We start from the raw sequence: 21,266 nt of genomic DNA on the forward strand, positions 1-21,266 counted from the left end.
CCCTTCCCTTCCCTCCCCCTTTCCCCTCCTTTCCCTTTTCCCCTCCCTTCCCTTCTTTTCTTCCTCTTCTTTATTTGAGTGACATTTCCACAGCAGTGACTTCATTTAGTAAAGAAAACTCTAGATAGGTAGGTAGATAGATAGATAGATAGATAGATAGATAGATAGATAGATAGATAGATAGATAGATAGATAGATGAAAATGGTCCCCACGTTGTCTGAGGCTTCTGTTCTGCCTGGTTCCCACAGTTATTAAGTCCCGAAGAAATTGCACAGAGGTCTACATTAATCATAAACTGATTGGCCCATTAGCTCAAGCTTTATCTTAACTCTTATAACTTACATTAGCCCATTATTCTAGTATATGTTAGCCACATGGCTCAGTACCTTTTTCAGAAAGGTGTAGTCACGTCTTGCTTCTTCCATGTCTGGGTAGGACTGCAGAGGAATGGGCTTCCTCCTTCCTAAAATTCTCTTGTTCTCATTGATCCACTTCTACTTCCTGTTTGGTTGTCCTGCCTATACTTCCTGCCTGGCTACTGGCCAATCAGCGTTTATTTAAAACGAAATTGACAGAATATAGACAATTGTCACTCACCACCCATAGACCCATAGTTAGTGACAGTATTAGAAGGTATGACTTTTTTGAAGGAGGTGTGTTTTTCCTTTGTTGAAACTTCTCACTCATTTACCCCTATCTTGTTAACTGTTTATGCTCTTTAAGGGCAAGGCCTAGTTAGCCCTCTCTATCTCTGTATCCCAGTGTTTATCATGATGACTAGCATGTCAGTGCTCACAAAGTATTTGTAGCTATACAAATTAAAAGCAGTATCACATAAGCTTTGTGCATATTTTTGATTCAGTGTTTCTTGGGTGAAAATGAACAGTAGAAGAAAAAAGAAGAGACAACTGTTAATGGAGACCATTACAAATGCCAGGCACTTACTTGACACACATCAAAATGGAAATGAATTGTTGTGGATAATTTTACTTTCTTTCATAACTTCATAAAGGGCTTTTAGCTGTATATTTCATGCAAGTAACATAGGTGGCTGGATTATTTTCAGTGACTCAATATGAGTTGAAATAATGTCTCTGAGTTACTATTCTATTTTTCCATTAACATATTTTAGCAATTTTCAACTTGCTTAGCTAGGCATTTGATTAATAGAAGGGAAAAAGAGTTGGGTTAGGTGTAATTAACACCTGGAATTTGATCGCCTTATTAATCTCTAATATAGCTGAAGAGTATTAAAAGTGCCTACATCCTAGACATGACTGCTTAGATTACAACTTTCTGCAAGAGACACAGCTCTGAGTGGAAAAGTGGAAAACACCTTTCTTAATTATAGTGAAGTTGCCTTTCCAAAGTGACAGAGACACAAGTGTGAATTTAATGAGGACAGTATACCAATTGTTAGCGAGACAAAGATCTGCTGCTTTCGTGAATCTCCCAAAATTCTTCTCTTCATGTTGGCTCCATTTCCTGTGAAACAATGAGTTCCATTGAACCCAGTTCTTCAGTTTCTCCCTATGCCTTGTGTCTAAACCAGTCATTCAGTCAGTGGTTAACTGTATGGATTTGAAACTCCTCTGATTCATCTGAGACACTATACTGACCAGGTAATAGCTGAGGCTGGGTGAGGAGATGCTTTCTGACTCCAGGCAAAGACCACACCCAAGCAAGAGGTTACTGTTTGTGCTCAGTTAGAGGGTACATCAACCATCAGCAGCTCCAGGACTTGCACCAAGGGGCATTAAGGATCTGGTGGTACTGTCCTCTCAACAAACTGTATCTTCTGAGGTTTCAGGGGAGGTAGAAAGATACTGTCTTAGTTAGGGTTTCTATTGCTGTGAAAAGACACCATGACCATGGCAACTCATATTAGAAAAAAATTAATTGTGGTAGCTTGCTTACAGTGCAGAGGTTTAATCCATTACTGTCATGGCAGGAAACAAGGCAGCATACAGGCAGATATAATGCTGGAGAAGGAGCTGCTACATGTTGATAATCAGGCAACAGGAAGTGGTCTAAGACATTGGTTATAGCTTAAGCATATATGAGGCCTCAAAGCCCGTCTCCACAGTGACACACTTCTCTAACAAGGCCACAACTACTCCAGCCAAGGCATACCTCCCAATAGCGCCACTCCTTTTGGCGGCCATTTTCTTTCAAACCTCCACAGATACCCCTGAAATCTTTTAAGTTTTTAACTACTAACAATTAGTAATTTTGTTTTTGAATTTTTCTCTGGGAAATACTAAATTTATGGGTTGGCTTTTTTATCACTGTCCACTCAATGGTGAATAGTGGTCAATCTTTTTCTCAGCTTTCCAGATCCACACAACATGTGCTTGTCTTTGCTGTTGTTTAAAAAATCTTTTGTATGGATTGGATTTGAATTTTTATGTTCTGAACATAGCTAGGTAGTCTCCCATCTGTGACCCAAGCTTTCCCTGTGGTACCCCATGCTCTACTTTTTGCTGTCTTCTGACTATCTAGTGAGACCAGTATTGGTCTTTAGCTCCTCTAGTCTCCACTTGGTGCTATACTGTCACAGTCATTTCTCTTGATGACTGACTCGAGAACATAAGTATTGCCTGTCACAGAACTAAAACTATCATAAAGTGACAAAGTGCTCCGTATGGAAGAAACCACAGAATATGTATGGCATAGCTTCTCTTAAATGCCTGTAAGGCCAGGGAGTTCACTACCTTCCATAGCCAATGCACTGGATCTGGACAAGTCTGACTTCAGAAACTATTTGCTTGTTTTTGCTGACCCCTCTTCCTTGGTCATTCATAGTATTCTTAGTCATTGGCCTTGACTTCTCTTGCTCACGGGCACTTGGTACTGAATGAGGATTTTGGTCCAGTACCTAATACAGACATCTAAATTTTAACAGGGTTTGTGAGAGGAAGCAGCATACTTCCTTGAGAATAGACATGTATATATTTATGTATGCAGTTTCTTCCATACTGGCAGGTGTTAGCAATAGGAGCTTGTTCTCTGCCAGTTCCACTGTGTTTCTTTTGAAACTGCTTGTCTTTGAGTGTCTCTTTTTGTAAGCATTAATAAACATTTCCTATATTTGAAATCACATGTTTTGCTTGATGATGCATCTCTTTAAATACCTGGAGGGTTTTTTCCTCCAAATAATCGTAAGTCTAATTATCTGCATATTAAGTTTAAAATCTCATAATGGGTTATAATGCTTAGATTCATCACTTCTGCCTAAGTTATTTTGAATATATTTTACACCCATCTGTAAAAACAAAAATACATGCAGGTTTAAAACTTGCTTCCATAGGTGGGCCTTTGAAACTGAAGCATCCCCTTATTATTTTCTAATGCACTGGAAGGATAAATCTGTGCTCTGCTGTTGCCAGCTGACCTCACTGCCTACCACTGACATCCATTGCTGTCCATCCATTGCTGTCCATCCATTGCTGTTGTTTTTGTGTATTCCAGGTGCTGTGATACTCTTGGGAAGAACCAACATGTTCCGCTTTAACCATCCAAAGGAAGCTGCCAAGCTCAGGGAGAAGAGGAAGGTGAGGGCATTGGGCTGACCCCAAGTGGGGTGGGGTCTCTCCTAGGTCCTAGCACTTTACTTTCTGGGACTAAAACCTCTGGAAAGGAAGCTCTGTAGCCAGGTCAGTTCCATGCAGTTGTTTCCTGACAGATGATGGAGTAGGAGAGCCAGCAACTAGAGTCCAGAGCTCACAAGTAAAAGCTGTTCCTTTTAGACCCTTCTTGCTAGTCTATGCATACCTAGAAGAGCCATACTTTGTGTGATATTAAGGTGTGACTTGCATTTACCAGAATCTGTCTAAGAAACATAGCACTGAATAGCTCTTATTGTAAGTCCACCATAGTAAACGGTGTTTTTCATTTGGGCAGGAGATGGAATGGGGTGAGTTTAGGACCATTGAGAGAGATGGGCTTGGTTGGATGGGACCATTTACGGGTCTTATAATACATAGTAGTGGAGGAAGGCTGCAGCCCACAGAGAGGACCACTGAATGGGAAGGAAAGATGTCTGCACCATGGCCTCTCCCTAGACTGCTGAAAACAGTAAAAACTGCAGCTTGCATTTTCATGAGCTGCAAACTGTGTTCAACTTATGCAGAGACCGCCATGTTACCTGTACAGTAGCTGTTACCACTCCAATTTACATAACTAAATGGTAAATTAGACTAAGACAGACTGTCCAAAACAGTCTGTGAGGGCAGGAGGCAGGCAACCAAGACAGTCCTGACCCACAAGCTTGAGACCTTTGTTCTAACCAAAAAGTGATATAACATCTCATGCCTCTCCTTTCAATATAAGGGCTGCCCAAGGCTGCCAGGTCCTCTGGTGGAATATGAGAGCAAAGTTACACCCCTCAGCCTAATCCACAGCTGATTGATGATCCAGCCAATAAATATTCTTGCCCATTCCAACCCAAGGCCACTCTAGACAGTACCTTTTAGACATGGTTCCAGAGAGATACAGTGGAAACATGTCTGCCAATAGTTTTCCTGGGAAGCAGATAGACCAATTCTTACCTTTTCAGCCTCCCCTTACCTATCCCTTTATCTCTGTCATTCAGTAAATGTGAATGTTGAGGGCAGCAGAGCTACAATTTCTAGCATCTACCCAAACCTCAATGCAGTGTAGCTAGGAGGCTTTCTGAGCTATGGAATGCCTAGTGAATAAAGGGACATATTTGTGGGGCAGGTTAAATCTGGCACAAAGGAATCTACAAGGATGACCCCAGCTCAGACTCCTAGCAAGAGCAATATGGAGCATGAACTGGCTATCTCCTGTGACCAAATTGGTTCTTAGCCCAATTGTCATCAGAGAGTCTTCATCTAGCAACTGATGGAAACAGACGAAGACCTACAACCAAACATTAGGTGGAGTTCAGGAAATCTTGCAGAATTGGGGAAGAAGGAATTGTAGGAGACTGAGGGGTCAAAGATATCACAAAACAAACAAATGAAACAACAAACAAACAAAAAAACCCACAGAATCAATTAACTCAGGCTTATAGGGGGCTTACAGGGATTGAACTAATAACCAGGGAGCCTGCTTGGGACTGACCTAGGCACTCTGCATACATGTGACAGTTGTGTAGTTTGGTCTTCTTGTGCGATTCCTAACAGTGGGAACAGGGACTGTCTCTGACTCTTTTATTGACTTTTGGAACCCAGCCTTAATACATGTGGAGGTGCTTATCTTACTGCATCTTGATATGTCATGTTTTGTCATGAAAGACATGCCCTTTCCCGAACAGAAATGAAGGAGTGAATTGGGGGGTAGGTGGGTGGGAGTAAGGCACTGGGAGGAGAGGAGGGAGGGGAAACAGAGACCAGGCTGTAAAATAAATAAATAAATACATTTTCTTTTTAAAAGGTGGTTTCTGGTGTATAAGGGTCCAACTAGCCCTCATCTGCAAGGTATTAGCATTCACATGAGTGTATGCATCTCATTGCCCGTTACTAGCGGAAGGCAATGGATGCTGAGCACTGGTCATCTCATACCCACTAAGGTAACCACCCTGTCCTGTGTCTGCTCTTAGAGTGGCCTTCTGTCCTCCTTCAGCTTGTCTATGACCGACCTCTCCAAGTCGTGTGAGAACCTGTCTGCAGTCATGTTATATAACCCTGGGTGAGTGAACAGCAATGTCTCTTCCCCATGATTTGTACTCTGATGGTATTTATGGTGCCAACTACATTATAGTCACTTGATGGTAATAAAGCTTGGGCAAGGGCACCTCCTCAGCACATCACCCACAGCCATTTTCCAAGTTTCTTTCCAGCCAGTGCTGTATATACATAATTGTACTTAGTTCTAATCACAGTGCAAATGGGATTATGTTCTCTGAGTTTTTGCTTAACAACATAATAAGCATTAGCAAAGATGGTTACAAGCTTCATTATCATTTTCATAACTGTCTAATATTTTAAGTTGGCACTTTGATTGCCCAGTGCACGATCCCTTTGGCTTAAATGCTTTTATCTTGTTTTTATAAATTATCTGTAATAACAGGGGCAGCCTTGATCCTCCAGCATTCCATAGCCCAGAGAATTATCTTCACTACTTTCAGACATCAGGGGATGGCCGAAGACACAAAAGAGAGTATTTTAAGTAGTTTAGCGGCTGGGTGACCTTGAGTTCTTAGCCTAAGTGCTCAAGTCCTTGGTGACTTCATCGGTAAGATGACAGTGATAATGAAAACATCTGGAAACACAAAGCCAGATGAGAAGGCCTTTGGGTACTACCCACTTTTAAGGTCCCACTATCTTCATGCTTTCTTCCAAGAGAATGTCACATAAGCTAATGAGCTGAGTGAGTGAAATGAACTCATAGACGCCTTCTGGAGCTGTCCTTTTTCAGCATTTACTTGGGGCAGGCACGGTGCTGAGTGACCTCTGTCCTCTCAGTTCTGAGTCACGATAACCTCAGTTTACATGTGCATGTATTTATGAATTAGAGCTTTGGTGGTGTCCAGGTCCTGCTGAACCTTGCTCCCTGTTCTAATCCTATCCCAGTTTCATAGCCAAGGCCTGGAACTGCCCTGATCCAGTTATTACTCTCCGTAGTGGAAAGTAGATGTCTATGAGAAATCGTTGCCTCATTGTCCTGGGAAGCACCTTCAATCGCATCTCTACCTTGTTCCTGTTGGAGACCAGCAGGCTAAAGCCCAGATCCCGTGTTACTTAAGGCAATTTACATCCTCACAACTCTTCTGACTCACTGTGTCTACCAGTAAAATGTTACTTCATTGATTCCTTATGGTCAGTCAGCATCCCCACCACCTGTCCATCGCAGCACACCTCCGCGCATCCTGGCGTATCCCCCTCCGCGCAGCCTGGGACATCTCACTACATCCCTCTGCAAGTTTTGGGCCTTCAGTTTGTGGCTCTGACTTAGCTACATATAAAAAAAAAACTGTGCCATAGGAGCTGTTTCTTTGCTTGGTCCAGGGTTTGGTATTTGTTTTTCCTGCCGTGTGCTTTGCAAAGAAGGCACCATGCAGATGAACCCATTCTGCACGCTATTCCCACCTCTCATCAAAATAAAATGTTCCTGTCCAGTGCACATTGCTGCATGTCTGTCATCACTATTTTATCATTCTTTGTAGAGACAATCCACCCTTCAGCAAACCTCTTCTGAGAACTTGCTATCAATCAGACCCTATGACAGGGGCCTTTGGTATTGGCAGTGTCCGATGTCCATGCCAGCTGGAGGAGATAATGAGCCTGTGGGTGACTGGAAGATGAGAGGAGTGAGGGAGAAATGGCATGTGATGCTTTTAGGGCAGTGTTCGGCAGGAGTGTTCAGGGAGGACTTCGGAGTAGGAGATCTCAGACTCGAGTGGAGTGAAAATGACACTGATAAGACACGGGGAAAGGAACACATTCCGGGGAAAGAGAAGAGAACCAAAATGGTGCAGAAGCAGAAATGGAAGGCGGACCAGAATAAGTGGAATATAGGAAGAAGGGTGGCGCAGGGTGTTGAAGATCAGCTTCATTAAACTCGTATGTTCCTGGGAGGTGAGGGGCTATCAGTGGTAGCCTGTGTGGGGCACTGCAGCGAAAGTGTCCTCTGAGAATGTTGGTAAACATTAGAAGCCGTTGGCTGGGACAGTAATCCCAAAAGCACTCACTGTGGAAATTGTAGTGTAGAATCAGGATATTGTGAAGGAAGCTGTGTGTTTAGACCATATGGAAGATAATGGTGGCATGTGTCTGGGCTTTAGCCATAGCGATAGAAAAAATGAGATCAAGGAAGTAGGGGGTAAAGACCAGATTTCCAGGTTTCGGGTGTGAACATGTGGGGCAGATGTTGTACCCTTTCTTGCAATGGCCCAGACAAGGAAGATGATTGATGACAAGTGTACAGGTGATAAGAATTCTGTTTCCATAGTGTCTTTCTTGTTAGGTTGGAAACTTTGTGATCTCAAAGGTCTTTACTTAGTTTATTTCACAGTGTCATACATATATCCTGGTTATCAATAACTTAGCAAATAGTTTCAGATTGAATATGTCTCATTTAGTAAGACATCTGAGTCCTCTAGGATATTTTTTATTTTTTTTTTTATGAATTTTTCTAGGCATGAACATTATAATTATTGAGATAAGACATAGTGTGCAAAGTGTTACAATCCCAGAGATGATGCAGTTACTTAAATAGCCTCAAGGTCATGTCATGATCCCTGACAAAAGGTGCTAGAAGGAGGAGAATGCCTTATGATAAAGTAGGAAAGTGAGCAAAGGCAGTCGAGAAACCCAACTGAGAAGCAAGATGTTGTAGCTGAATTACAGCTGGTGGCTTCTAGATGCTTCCTCTGATATGAGCATGATGCAGCCCCTTCACCTGGCTTCTGAAAACAGACATATTCATGTAACATTTGTTGGTACAAATTCAAAGAAAATTATTTAATACTTCATTACTCCTTCCTTCTCCCTGGTTCCCAGTCTGCTGCACTTGCTACCTGCTGCAAAGAGTGATTACCCATGAATTAAAATATAATTGAAAAAAAATTGCCTACTCTGACTTATGGGAAGGCAGATACCTCATTATGAAATTGTTGGCTCTAGCAAGTGGGCAAAATGGAAGCATAATTAAAGCCATAGCCATGCTGTTTTTACCATCTTTTTTTTTTAATGTTGCAGGTATAAATACTCTCAGCATAAATTAAGGAAGAAGAACATTGAAAGAAATATGTTTAGTACATGGGCCCTCATTAAAGAGTTGTTTAATTCCACATAATCCACAGCTTGGACTCCGAGCATGTTCATTTCTCAGATGGAACCTCAGGCTGTGGTGCTCCCTCTGAGCAGTGGGTACTGAGAGGATCTGCTGTGTGCTGACAGTTTAAGTACTCGGCTTCCAGCTCTCTGCGGAGAGTCTAGGAACACGGGCTTGTCATGTGAATGCATGTAAAATGAGTGTAAGACAGCATGCAGTTCCGAGTAGAAGGCAGCTGTGTCTGCAGTCTTCTCTGGGATCTGGTGGAAAGGACTGATGTGGCAGGAAGTATCAAGAAGGGATCACTTTCTAGTGCCACACCCCCATTGGGTAGCCATGCCCTAATGTGTTGGGTGACAAAAATCAGAGGCCCTGTGACTTCCAACAGCAATCTTTGTTAGGGTTGACGTCACCTATAGCCAGTCTCTTGGAATCTGTATGAGTTTGATTCATGAGAACCATTTGTCTTCTTTTTGGAAATGGAATGTTATTTCCTTGCGTTGGTGCCGGTTTCTTGTGTAGTCTAGCTCATTCTCAATTGCACAGAAGCTTACACCCTGGACTAAGTGACCAGAGTTCTTGTCATAGAGTGGACAGCAGGATTGCAAGGAGTCTTAAGTATACTTTCTCCTCTGTAACTGAGGTCATAACGTTCCCAGCCTGTAACAAGGCCCTGCTTGGAGAAGAGAGAGGCAGTGAATGTTAACTGGAGACTTAGTCATCATCACCCACCTTCCAAAGACTCAGATCATTGCCCTGACTTTGTGCCAGAGGTTTTACTCTGTGATTTCCAGGTGAAGTGTGTCCTGGCTGGGCCCTGAAGTGTTTGCAGGAGAGAGATGTCACTAGCTGAGGAGCTCCACTGCAGGAAGTATAGGGCTTCCAAAGGAGAGCAGGGCAGAGGGAGTCACACTGAGAGAAGGCCATAAGAAGAGTCAGCAGGGTGAGGCCCAGCAGGAGGGAGAGGTCCCTGGAAGCTCACAAGCACTTACAGAGTGGCTTTTGGGGGTTTGTATTTCTGTGTTTGTCAGGATGAATTTAGAGTATAAATTGTAGCTCTGGTTCCTAAAGTATGAATGTAGTGTTGTATATGAAAATTACATCTGTAAATTCTGATTAGCCTTTTAAGAAAGCTTCCTCAGAGCCATGTAGATCATGTATGTCCTCGGTCTCAGCACTGAGAGGTAGATGCAGGAGAATCAGGAGTTTAGGGCCAGCCTCAGCTATGTAATAAGTTCAAAACCAGCCCGGGCTATACAATCTCCTATCTCAAAACAAAACAAAACAGCTAATCTAGAATGTATAGTTAAAGTCTGTATTCCAGTGTACAAACATGACTTATTCTCTATGTACTCGTGTTCAATAACTACTTTTTATGTTTGGTAACTACTTTTATGTGTAGCTGTGGTAAAAGTGACTTACTCTGTTTTACCATCATAGCCATTTTAAGTACACTGTGTAGGAAAGTGCATTGTTGTTACCGTGTAGCCAACCTCTAGAACATTCTTCATCTTATAAGATGCAGCTCTGTGTTCTTGAAATAACGCCTTCCTGTTCACAACTCATTTTTTGTTTTTGTTATTCTTTGTTTGTTTCCATGAATTTTACTTCTTTATACGTTCATGTCTTACACGTGGGGTCAGAGCATTTTTCCATTTGTGTTTGGTTTATTTCACTTAGCAGATTTCTTCAGGTTTTACCGTTTCATCAGAATTCCGTTTTCCAGCTGAGTAGCAGTCCTGTGTACCTGTTTCTCATATTTCCTTTGTCCGCTCCTCTGTTAATGGACATGGGGCAGTGGCTGTTTCTTCTGTTAGCTGTTGGAATAGGACATGAACAGCAGCGTGCAGCTGTCTGCTCGAGCCTTTGATTTGAGCTCTTCTAAACGTTTCAGTGAGGGCTCGTCTGCTTGTCATGTGGCTCTGCCATCCTCATATTCTTACCAGTGAGGGAGGCTCACCCACCCGTGAGGGTTTCTGTATTTGATAGTAGTCATCCTGGTGGATCCAAGGAGCTGTCTTCCTGTGGCTCATCATCACTCTGTCTTATCCCCTTGTTTTCTGAAGATTATCCAATTTGGGGGAAAAAGTGTTTAGAAATAGAGGAAGAAAGAATAACACCCCCCAGTTCTGTAAATAGGTGGTGGCTATGTCTCTAGTATGAAAGGGTTTCCCAGTGATTACACCCAGCTCATCTCACATGTTAAAACCCAACAAGTGCTGAGTCCAGAAAGTGTTCATGTTCAAGGAGGAGTTTGGTCATATTTGCACTGGAAGGAGTCACTCCGAAGGCTGAGTAATGACAACAGTTGAGAAGGGGCTGTCAGAATGCTGGAGGCAAGGGCTTGGAATGAGGCAGTAGGACAAGGAACCTAGAGGAAAGGTGGGCTAGAAACAAGCGAGGCAGGCTGCTGTGGGGTCCTGGCAGTTTAACTCTGTGGACTTTATGAAGGAAACTATGTTGACTTCACTTTGAGGCTTTAATCTTTGGTTGGATGTTATTTCACCGAAATACAAACATAAGAGGAGGGTCAGGTTGTCAAAAGCCTCTACGAATAATAAGAGCAGTGTTGAGTAACTGGGCCCCAGGCCTTGAACTTCTTCTGTGAGTGACTATGGGTTTGAGACTTCTGTCAGCAGTCAGATTCCCCATGGGGAAAGCTCTCATGGCAGCAGTGTTTGTATGGCCTATCAGAAGCACTCAGCCTCGCTTGTGCTATAAATGAAATGAAAATGATGAATAAAAATGGGTGTTTACTCATTCATTTGCCTTGTGTTTGAGAGCCTCTCACTTGCCCTACTTTGAATGGTGAGGACAGGCTCAGGCTCAGTCCCCTTGTGGTATGATTTAGTTAAGTGAAGACTGTGCTTGTAAAGTCGGCAGGAACCACAGAACCGTGGTGTTGTCTTGCACATGCTACCCTTGGGCTATCCTGGGATTGCTCTGTAGGCTTCCTGGCTCCTCTCTGGGGAAGAGGGCTCTAGACTTCTACCCCACCTGGACCTAAGGGTACTCTGCATTAGGTTCCTTGAGCCCTTCTTGGTGAGCCCTTCTTCCTAGCATGAGGCCTGGCTTTCACAAAGTGACCTACTTCCAAGTGCTATCTATCACTGTCATCCAAGACTTTGCTCTGCAGTGTGGTCTTTTCTCACTCTTTGCTCTGAACCCTTGGGCTGATTGGATAAAACAAACTTGCCCCATACCTATGAAAGTTTATGTAAAGCCCTTCCATCTGCTTCCTCTGCTTAGTTTCCTTGTAATCTTATCCGGGAATCAGGGGCTTCTGCCCAGCTCCTTTTGAGTTGAAATTTTGCCTTTTTTCCTTGGGCAGATATTCTGTGCATGCCTTCTCTTTTCAATTTCTTCTAGTGCCTGGCCCTCTTGAAGGCCCTGCATACCTTACTCAGTTTCAAATCTTGCACAGAGGAAGTAACTTTTTGCCAATCTAGAGGTCTGGGGCAGCAGAGAGGCTCTGGGATGTGTCTTTTGGTGGTTTCCAGATGCCTGGAGTGTGCATGACCCTTGTGCTCTATAATTCTCTGTCTCCTGTCTTAGTGAGTGCTTCCTTCAGGGTTGGTGGCTTGCTTAAAAATCACAGATGTTTCCTTTGGTATGGAGAGAAGAGTGGAGGAGTGAGATTTAGTTTTATAATAGATGTAAAAACTATCCCAGAACCAAACTATCCCAACTGTGGTGCTAGCTATTTTGCTAATGATCATATCTGGTGAGATCCAACTTGTCTTTAAAGCTGTTGGTTCTCTCTCTCTCTTTCCCTCCCTCCCTCCCTCCCTCCCTCCTTCCTTCCTTCCTTCCTTCCTACCTTCCTTCCTTCCTTCCTTCCTTTCTTTTCTCCATTTCCCCCCTCTATGTTCAATGGACAACCTTTCATCTCTCAGATAGCCAGTATTTAAAAACAAACAGCAACAATAGAATCATAATCTGAATTTAGTGGGCCCTGGGGGTTGTTTGCTTATTTTAATATCAAGTCCTTATATCTATGCATGGTTCGCCTCTGTCCAGCTGGTCACATCAAGTTGGACTCACTGTTTCTCCTACAGATTTTGGAAGCCGCTGCTGGCCAGCATCTCAAGCTCTCTGGAAACTGATTTGTACACACATCGGTTCTTAATGCCAGAGAATTTCTGGATGGGGCAAAGCAGCCTGGTGGCTTCCTTGGGGAGTTAGCTCTACTTTGGAGAAGTGCCCAGCCAGGGTCTTTGCCAGCAGATAATTTCCCTGCAGGGGAAACATTCCTTCTCACTGGCACAGTGTCTTTAAGAAGAAAGCAAGCCGACTGCTCAGCCTCCTCCACCTCGCTGGAGACTGCAAACAGGCAGCTAATTTGGCAGGAGGCGGAAGCATTCACAGCTTCTTGAAAGTGCTTGAAGCAAAATTAGATACCTTCCAAGTTCATTTCAGTATTGAAAATAAAAGAAATTTTTGCTGGCACATTAGCCTCCTCTAAGTACTGCACAGTGGTGAGCCCATTTAAATGGATAAATTTGAATAATTAAATTCTGAAAAGAATCAACTCAGTTTCTAACCAAGCTAAGTTCTAAAAATGTCAGAAGTCGGGGTCAGGACTATGTTTGGTGAACCAGCTAAGGGACTTCACCCAAGGCCACCACACAGCTTGTGGCCATGGAAGGCCCATGACTCTGAGATGGCCTGAAGCTATCCACCATCAAGGAAGGCATAGAAGAGAGCTAGTGAACTTAAGTATTTATCGTAGGAAGTTCAAATCACAAACAAGAAAAAGAAATCACTGCAGAGCTAGTCTGTGGCCATGCACTCTGCCTTGACTGTGGTCTTCCCTATAAATATGCCTCCTTTCTCTCCTTCTCCAACATGGTTTCCACAGATTCATCTTTGAGGAGTCAGTTACAACCCGTAGCCCCATTTGGGATATGTGGGATCTAACTGGAGCAAGCATGTCTCTAGGAACTTAGGCTTGAGGTTTCTAGCCAGACTGGGATTACAGAATACTCTTTGCCTTGTAACTGCTACTATGGTATAACTTGCTGCCCATCGCTCCTGCTATCAGTACCAACAAGCCACTATGTCCCATCTTCCTGCCTTCTGGGCCATGATGGCCCCTGCCCTTTTCTGATCATGTGCTTCTTGTCAGATTCGGTCATTTACTGTGTTTGTCGAGATGGGCTCGTACTGGATTTGCAAACATTTTTTTGTTTTTGTTTTTTTGGGATTTTTTTGCATTTACTATATTCCTTTCATGGCTGTTTTATACTCTTTTAATAGCCATATAATATTCTACTATAGATATTCCTTGCTTTACTGGACGTGTCTTCTATTGATTTTTGTTTTATTGTCTAGTTTCCAGTTATCACGTGCCTCAGACTGAAGAGATTTGTAGCTAATTATTGTGTTCTCCTTACTGTCTTCCTCGAGGCAAAACAAAACAAAATGTAGTATTAGTATTTTTAGATCAGAGAGTAGAATTTGAAGGCTTTTGGTTACAAATTAATAAATTATTACATCCCCTTCCTGCTAATACTTTGAGAGTTTCTTTTTCTTTCAGACAGTTTCAAGGTATCTTCATGAATTCTTGAATATATCCTTGTGTGTAACATGTGGGCCTACTTGTTGGGGTTTCTATCCTGCCCAGTTCCCACAGCTGGTAAGCCCCAAGGAAATTACACAGAGGACTATATTAATAATAAACTCATTGGCCCATTAACTCAGGCTTCGTAGTAGCTCTTATAATGTATATTAACCCATTATTCTTATCTATGTTAGCTCCATGGCTCGGTACCTTTTTTGGCGGGGCAGGTCACATCTTCCTTCTTCAGTGTCTGGGCAGGACTGGGGAGGAATGGGCTTCCTCCTTCCCCAAATTCTCTTGTTTTCATTGATCCGCCTTTACTTCCTGTCTCATTGTCTTGCCTATACTTCCTGCCTGGCTACTGGCCAATCAGCGTTTATTTAAAATGTAATTGACAGAATACAGAATTGTCCCACTGGTTACACATTAATATATTATTTCATCTCCTTCCCGCTAATACTTTGAGAGTTTTTTTTCTTCTAGACAGATTCAAAGAATATTCTTGAGTTCTTGAATATATTCTTGTGAATATAGCTTTCCGGATGCAGTTCTAAATCATACTCCCAGGAAGCCTGCAACTATGGCTGTCTAGAAATGCATGTCCTCCCTCAGTGTCCTGGTCATAACCCAGGACCCAGTGTCTATGACTATACTTATAAGAACACTGAGTGAGGATAGTTCCCACATTCTTGCTGTCTTCTGGTTGAATATTGGAATGGAGTTCCAGAAAGTAAAACCAGAAGGAACTCAAGTGAGAGATACCAAGATAGTTGTGAAGAATTCTTACCAGCTGATAACTGTTACCTAACAAGAAAGTGGTTTCTTTTCCTTGTATCTTCTGCCCTTTTCCTGGTTCTTGTTAATGAAAGCTTTCTAACACAATGTGAAAAACTGTGGAAATACAGCATTGAGGCTCTAATGACACTAATGATAAGACTGTACACGCGCGCTCATTTCAGATGCTGTTCCCTCTTCGAGCCCTATATGCCCCATTTTCTACCTGTGTCCTTTTACCCACAAAAGCCCCCCTTTCCTTTCACGTCTCATATGCTCTGTTGTCTCTACCCCCTTTTCTTAAAGCCTGTTTATTTCTTCCTGTTGGCCTCCCTCTCATCCTCCCTTTCTTCACTAACTGGAAAAGATAACCAGCATTGTGCTAGAAAGAGTTGTAAGGATCAGAATAACAGCTGCCATAGTTTCTACCCTTAGTGTCACTAAGGATGAAACCAACCCTTTCTAGGAAACAGGCACAGCATGTGGTTTGTCAGGTGGCTCCAGCACAGTCTGTAGAACTTAGCAGAGTTCACTTTCCCTCTTTCAGCAACACACAGGAGACCCCAGGGAATAGTCTGGTTGTAGTTGGGATACTCCTGCTGAGATTTGCACCTTCAAGCGAGGCTGTAGTTCTCCCCATATGTTTTAGGAAAGATCCTCTTCCCTAGGAAGAATATTGCCCACCTCCCCAGCTACCCATTTCCTGTTCCTTCCACTTCACTTTCTCCTACTTTGTAAGTTGCTTCTCTTTTTCTCTCTGACCTTGAACATGTGAGCTTTACACATGTCGTTGACAATATTTATGCTTCTGGTAATTTGGTAGTTAGCCTGTGTGTACTTGAGGGTTATTTACTGTGTTTATCTCTGTGGCTTCATTTTATTGAGACTTGCCGGGTTGTTTTTTTCTAGTTAAGTTTGCTGCAGTGCTGGTTTCTTCTCCAACTTTGGTCTGAGTTGTCTCACTCTTTTATGGGTCATTTACTAACTTTACGATGGCTATAGATTGTCTTAAATAGCTTGTTAAGATACACAGTATTTAGGGACTTGTAATGAAGGAAACTAAAGGAAGTGGTTTCTTCTTCCATTAGCTGAGATTGGTGTTAATTACTGACTTTGCTGTTTTTTGTTGGTTTTTAAATCTTGAATATCATTCCACTGTGATCCACTTTGAATGATAGGCCTGTGAGCTTCCTGTCTACAAAGTGGATAGAAAGCTGGACTGTTGATTTCATGAACAAGCCAATTTCTTGTGTTACTGTAGCTTGCCTGGTGGGCCATGTTAGTTTCCTTATTTTCCATTCTAGAGCTACTGTGAAACTCAGCTGAGCAAATGAGCCATTCCTTAGTGAGATGATAAATGGATGTTGTGGGCAAAGGTGAGGCAGGAGAGTTCCAGTTAGTCCTGCACAGCAGCATGATATCTGTTGAAGTACCCTATTGTGTTAATTTGTGTGTCACTATCTCTGTTCCTTGGCAACCATTTGTTTAGAGTACATTCTGGTTCTGTGATGCACTCACCTTGTACGTGTTCGTCCCCCTCCCAGGGTATCCCATGTTCCTCCTGCAACTCTTGTCCAAATAGCCATCAGCTAGCTCTTACGGTACCAGAATCCACTGTCACTTCTAAGGGCTCAGTTTAAATGTCACTTTCTCAAAGGGGACTTCTAGCTGCAAGCCACATTTCATCTCCTGAGTTACTCATTTGTAGTCTGTTCCATCTTTCTTGTTAGCAATTTAAACAGTTGGGGATTGTGTCTTTTGGTGTGATTGTAGTTTGTTCTCTATGTCCATGTTTAGAAATAAGCTAACAGGGCTGGTTTCCTCAATGCAGTGTCCCCACTTCAGAGTAGGTGTTTTAGGGATGGAGTAGGTGTGTAGGTGTGACTTATGCCATGATGAGGCATTTCCATTTCCTTTTATCATAGACCATAAGTCTACGCTTGAATAGCTATCACCCAGCTCCACGACATCAGGTGGTCAACATCAGCACCCCCTGCATCTTACATGACCTGCTAATGTTAATTGTCATCATTGTCAGAAATAAGTGGAAATGGACCAGAGGCTGGTTAGAATAGGCATGTCCCCAATAGGCTCATATATCTGAATGCTTTATCATTAGAGAGTGGAACTATTAGGAGGTGGCCTGTTGGGAGTGGACTATGAGATTTTAAAATCCCTAGCTAGACCCAGTAAAACTATCTCTTCCTACTGCCTGCCAATCCAGATATAGAACTCATGTCTCCTTCTCCAGCACCATGTCTGCCTGCATGATAGCATGTTCCCCACCATGAATGGGCTAAACCTCTGAACTGTAAGCCAGCTCCAATTAAATGTTTTCCTTTATAATAGTTGCCATGGTCATGGTTTCACCTTTTTGCAATAGAAACCAAAGCTAAGAGAGAAGTTGGTACCAGGGACTGGGTAATAGATCTGACCTTGCTTTTGTTTGGAGAAATGCGGATTTGGGACTTTGTATTAGAAAAAGTGGGCCTAATGGGTCATACTAGAAGGAACATGGACGCCAGTGTTGCCAAGGGTGATTTGAACTGTGGGACCCAGCTAAGGAGGTTTCAGAGAAGAATGTTAGTATGTGGCCTAGAAACCATTCTTATGATATTTTGCCAAAGAATGTGGATGCTTCCTCCCTTATCCCCAAAAAATCTGTTTGAGGCTAAGTTGAGTTATGGATTAAGAGACTTGGTAAAGGAGATTTCTAGACAGCCTGGTATTGACTGTTCCATTGGTTATTAGCAGCCACATTTATGTGGTTCTGTAAGTAAAAGGAGCAAGCTAAGCAAGGAAAAATTACCAGATGTGCAGTTTGAGGAGAAAAAGAACACCTAAAAGAAGTTTACAGAAAACCTGATGTTAAATGGAATAAAGGGAGTGGTGACCTCAAGGTAAGAACTCACCTGCTAAACTTCCAACTTATGAAAGGAAATAATGGAAAGCTTAGAGCTGGACATCGTATTACATAATTAATCCCAGTACTCAGGGGGCAGAGGCAGCTGGATCTCTGAGTTCAAGGCAAGTCTGATCCACAGAGCAAGTTCTAGGATAGCCAAACTGAGGCAGTGAAGGAAGCCATCAAAAGCAGAAAGGTGATGCGGATGGAATTGAATAAAGGGCCATGTTCCAATCCCATGAAGCAGCAGAACTTGGCAGCTTTAGTCAGGTGGTAGGAAGATTGCCTGTGACACACTGTTCTAGTGTGTTGAACAGGAAGAGTGGGTTTTGAAATAACAGATCGTTTTTAACTTCTAAGGACCCTCACCTCTTCAACCATGGTTTGTCTAAAGAGGTCAGTGGAATTTCAAGGTCCATATGAGAATGGGTGGAGAGCTAGACGAGGTGAGTTCTCCTCCCAGCTCCTTGTAGGAGGGGCTTCTGGTGTACTCTTCTCTAATACTCCTGGACTCTAATGCAGGGATGGCTAGGGTGTAGGGGTGTGTGCCAAGCTGAAGCCGATGCCTCTTGTGTCTATACCCACTTCAACAAGCCTCTGATCTTGGGCTAAAACAGGACTGGTTTGGGTATGTTTGAATTGTACTTAATCGGGTTACAGGACTGTTAACTGAAGTAGCCTGGGAAGAACTACATAAAATGCTTATGGCATCAAATTACACTGCTTTAAAAAGAGTATTGCTTCTGGCTATCTTCAGTTTGCAACAGGAAATATCTTAAAATCTGGAAGTCTATGGATACTTTCTGGATTAAGGTGTGAGAGTTTATTTAGGAAATCCTCCCCAGGATGCTTTGGATGTTCACATTACAAACTCTGTCTTAGCTAGAGGGTAACTTTCCAGGTTAAACTGTATGCTGAAACTTCGTACCCCTGCTTCACACCCTTCTTGCCTCACACCCTTAGATTGCAATTGTATAGTAGCCACTGTTGGATAACCCAGTGTGTAACATGGAGGGGGTAGAAATTTGTGTCCATCGTCTCTATAAAGTTCCTTTTCCTAGCTTTCCAGTGAACATTTATATGAGCACTGTTACCCTGAGGAAAGATTTTAATGTCCTGTAATGGACCAGAAAAAGAACAATCATCCTCTACTGAGTGCTAGGATTTTCTTACCTGGATCTTTACTAAAGAATGTCACTAAGCCTCCAGACACTGGACAGGGTATGTTCAGCAGGTATCTGTGAGCAGAGACCCAGTACTTTGTAAAACCCAATACATAATGAAAATGTGGGGTCTAATATAATAAGAATTCCAGGCATGCCCTGTGTATGAGTTGCACATCAATTTGATAATGTACATAACTACAACCTACATAACTAGACCTACATAACTACAAGTTGCTAATAGAAAATCCAAGTCTATCCAATGATAAATATTTTTTTTCCTGATTCTTAACCATATACCTGTTCAGACAATAGAGTCTGATATCCAGGCAGGAGCCTTTGCAAACAGGAACTCCTTCTATATCTGCTGCAGTCTGGAGCTCATTCTCTCATACCCCTCGTCTGTACCACTGTAGCTGCCAGCTAAAGTACTGGCTGGACATGGGCAGCTGTATCTTTCTGCCTTTGGACCTGACGTTAGAGGTTCTAAACTAATCAGTATTACAACAGCATAAGGATGCAAATATTTATGGGTTTTGCCTATTTAAAATTTTCTTCATTTCTTCTCTCTCTTTTAAAAATAATCACAGTCTCACTTTCAAAGTAATGGTGTGAACTGAGAAACTCCAGCCCTCTCATTTTCTATTGCTGATGATAACAGGAATGTAAATTGCAAGATGTGCAGTTATACCTAAAAATGCTAGCTGTCTTTTAATGAAGAGAGTTTATTCCTGATAAAAATAGATGGTATGCTGTGCTTTTCTGTTGGACCTACCACAGAATGTGTACCTCCAAATGTCATTTTAAAATGTTAAAAACAGCTGCAAAAATTACATCCTTTTATAGTTTTCTTTTTAATTATAACTCTTGGAAAATTAGCATTTGGGGCCATGATAATCCCAGTAATGTAAGAGAGTGAATTGTACTTGCTTTAAAATGTAGCTACATTTACATACAATTATACTTGGTACACTGTCTAGAGATACTGACAGGCTCACACTTATTTTACAGTCTATTGTGGTATGCTATCTGAAATAATTATGGATTGTGGAAAGGGATACATTTTAAGGTATAATTAGTAAATATGTAATATTTGACAGAAGTTATATGCTATCAGCATCAGTTCCTGTCCCCTCATGTTTAAAGCATGATGTTCTTCTCTGAATCATGACCTTACTTGAGTGAGCACCAAAGAGGTTTTGTGATTGTTAATGATTTTTAAATTTTAGTCTTTTCTAGAAATGGGAATCATTATCTTGATTCTAGGTCTATTGTTTTTTTTTTCTTTTTTATAATGTAAATCTTAAGAGGTAAGTTCTTGTATTTTATATCACAAATCTGAACAAGCTTGCTGACTGAGTCAACAGATGGCACATTTTGGAAGCAGATTGTTGTGGGTTCAAATGCCAGCTCCACCACACATGACCACTGTGACCTGGAGCAAGTTCTGGACACATCCAGGATTTGGGTTCCTGGTCTATAATTTGAGATACAGTTTACAGCCTTAATATTTTGGGAGAACAAAGGAGACAGCCTGTGCAGATCGGCATGACTGTTCTTGTGTCATGCATGAACAGTTCTGCTTAGAAAGGCCACCAGACACCGTCCTCTCCACATTAGCCAAGAGAGAAGAGATCACTTTGACACATATCTTAGATCCCTGTAAAAGCATCTGTGTTGCCAGTTTGGATTTGCACATGGTCAAAGGAAAATAGTTTATGGTGTTTGGTTCCTGAGTGAAGTGGTGTCTTCCCATTTACTACAGGGAAATGTGTATGTCCAAGGATTACAACTCATGGTGTTAAATTGAAAAAATGAAACATATTTCTTAATGTTAGGGAAATTGCTTATGTTAGAATTTGCAAATTTTTCATGACCTGCTTTCCATTATTTTGTTATAGCTGTGTGACTTTGTGTAGTCTCATAGCATGTCTGAGCCTCTGAGTAGAGGATAAAGCACTTAACTGTTTGTGCTCAGTAGTCAAAGGTCCTATGACTGTAACAGATGTGTGAGAAACAGCAGGCTAACTTGTTGCAGTGTTTGCTTCATGTACTTCCTGGGAAATGTGATATTTGCAAAAAGACCTTTTGATCAATGCATGACCGTTGTCTCTAAAG

At 42.1% G+C, this 21,266-nt stretch overlaps 1 protein-coding gene across 3 annotated transcripts in view; it reads left to right on the plus strand.

Annotated features, from left to right (window-relative positions):
* The window catches only part of Kif16b (kinesin family member 16B), a 269,246-nt gene that overhangs the window by 151,047 nt on the left and 96,933 nt on the right, over positions 1–21,266 (plus strand). For all 3 annotated transcript variants that reach the window (XM_005365523.2, XM_005365524.2, XM_026788505.1), the window contains exons 16-17: positions 3,473–3,555; positions 5,568–5,656. In XM_005365523.2, the coding sequence (XP_005365580.1) occupies positions 3,473–3,555; positions 5,568–5,656 (172 nt within the window). The remainder of the gene's footprint in view (positions 1–3,472; positions 3,556–5,567; positions 5,657–21,266) is intronic.

This window comes from Microtus ochrogaster, unplaced genomic scaffold (assembly GCF_000317375.1).
Source record: "Microtus ochrogaster isolate Prairie Vole_2 unplaced genomic scaffold, MicOch1.0 UNK3, whole genome shotgun sequence".
In the NCBI taxonomy this organism is placed as follows: Eukaryota; Metazoa; Chordata; class Mammalia; order Rodentia; family Cricetidae; genus Microtus; species Microtus ochrogaster.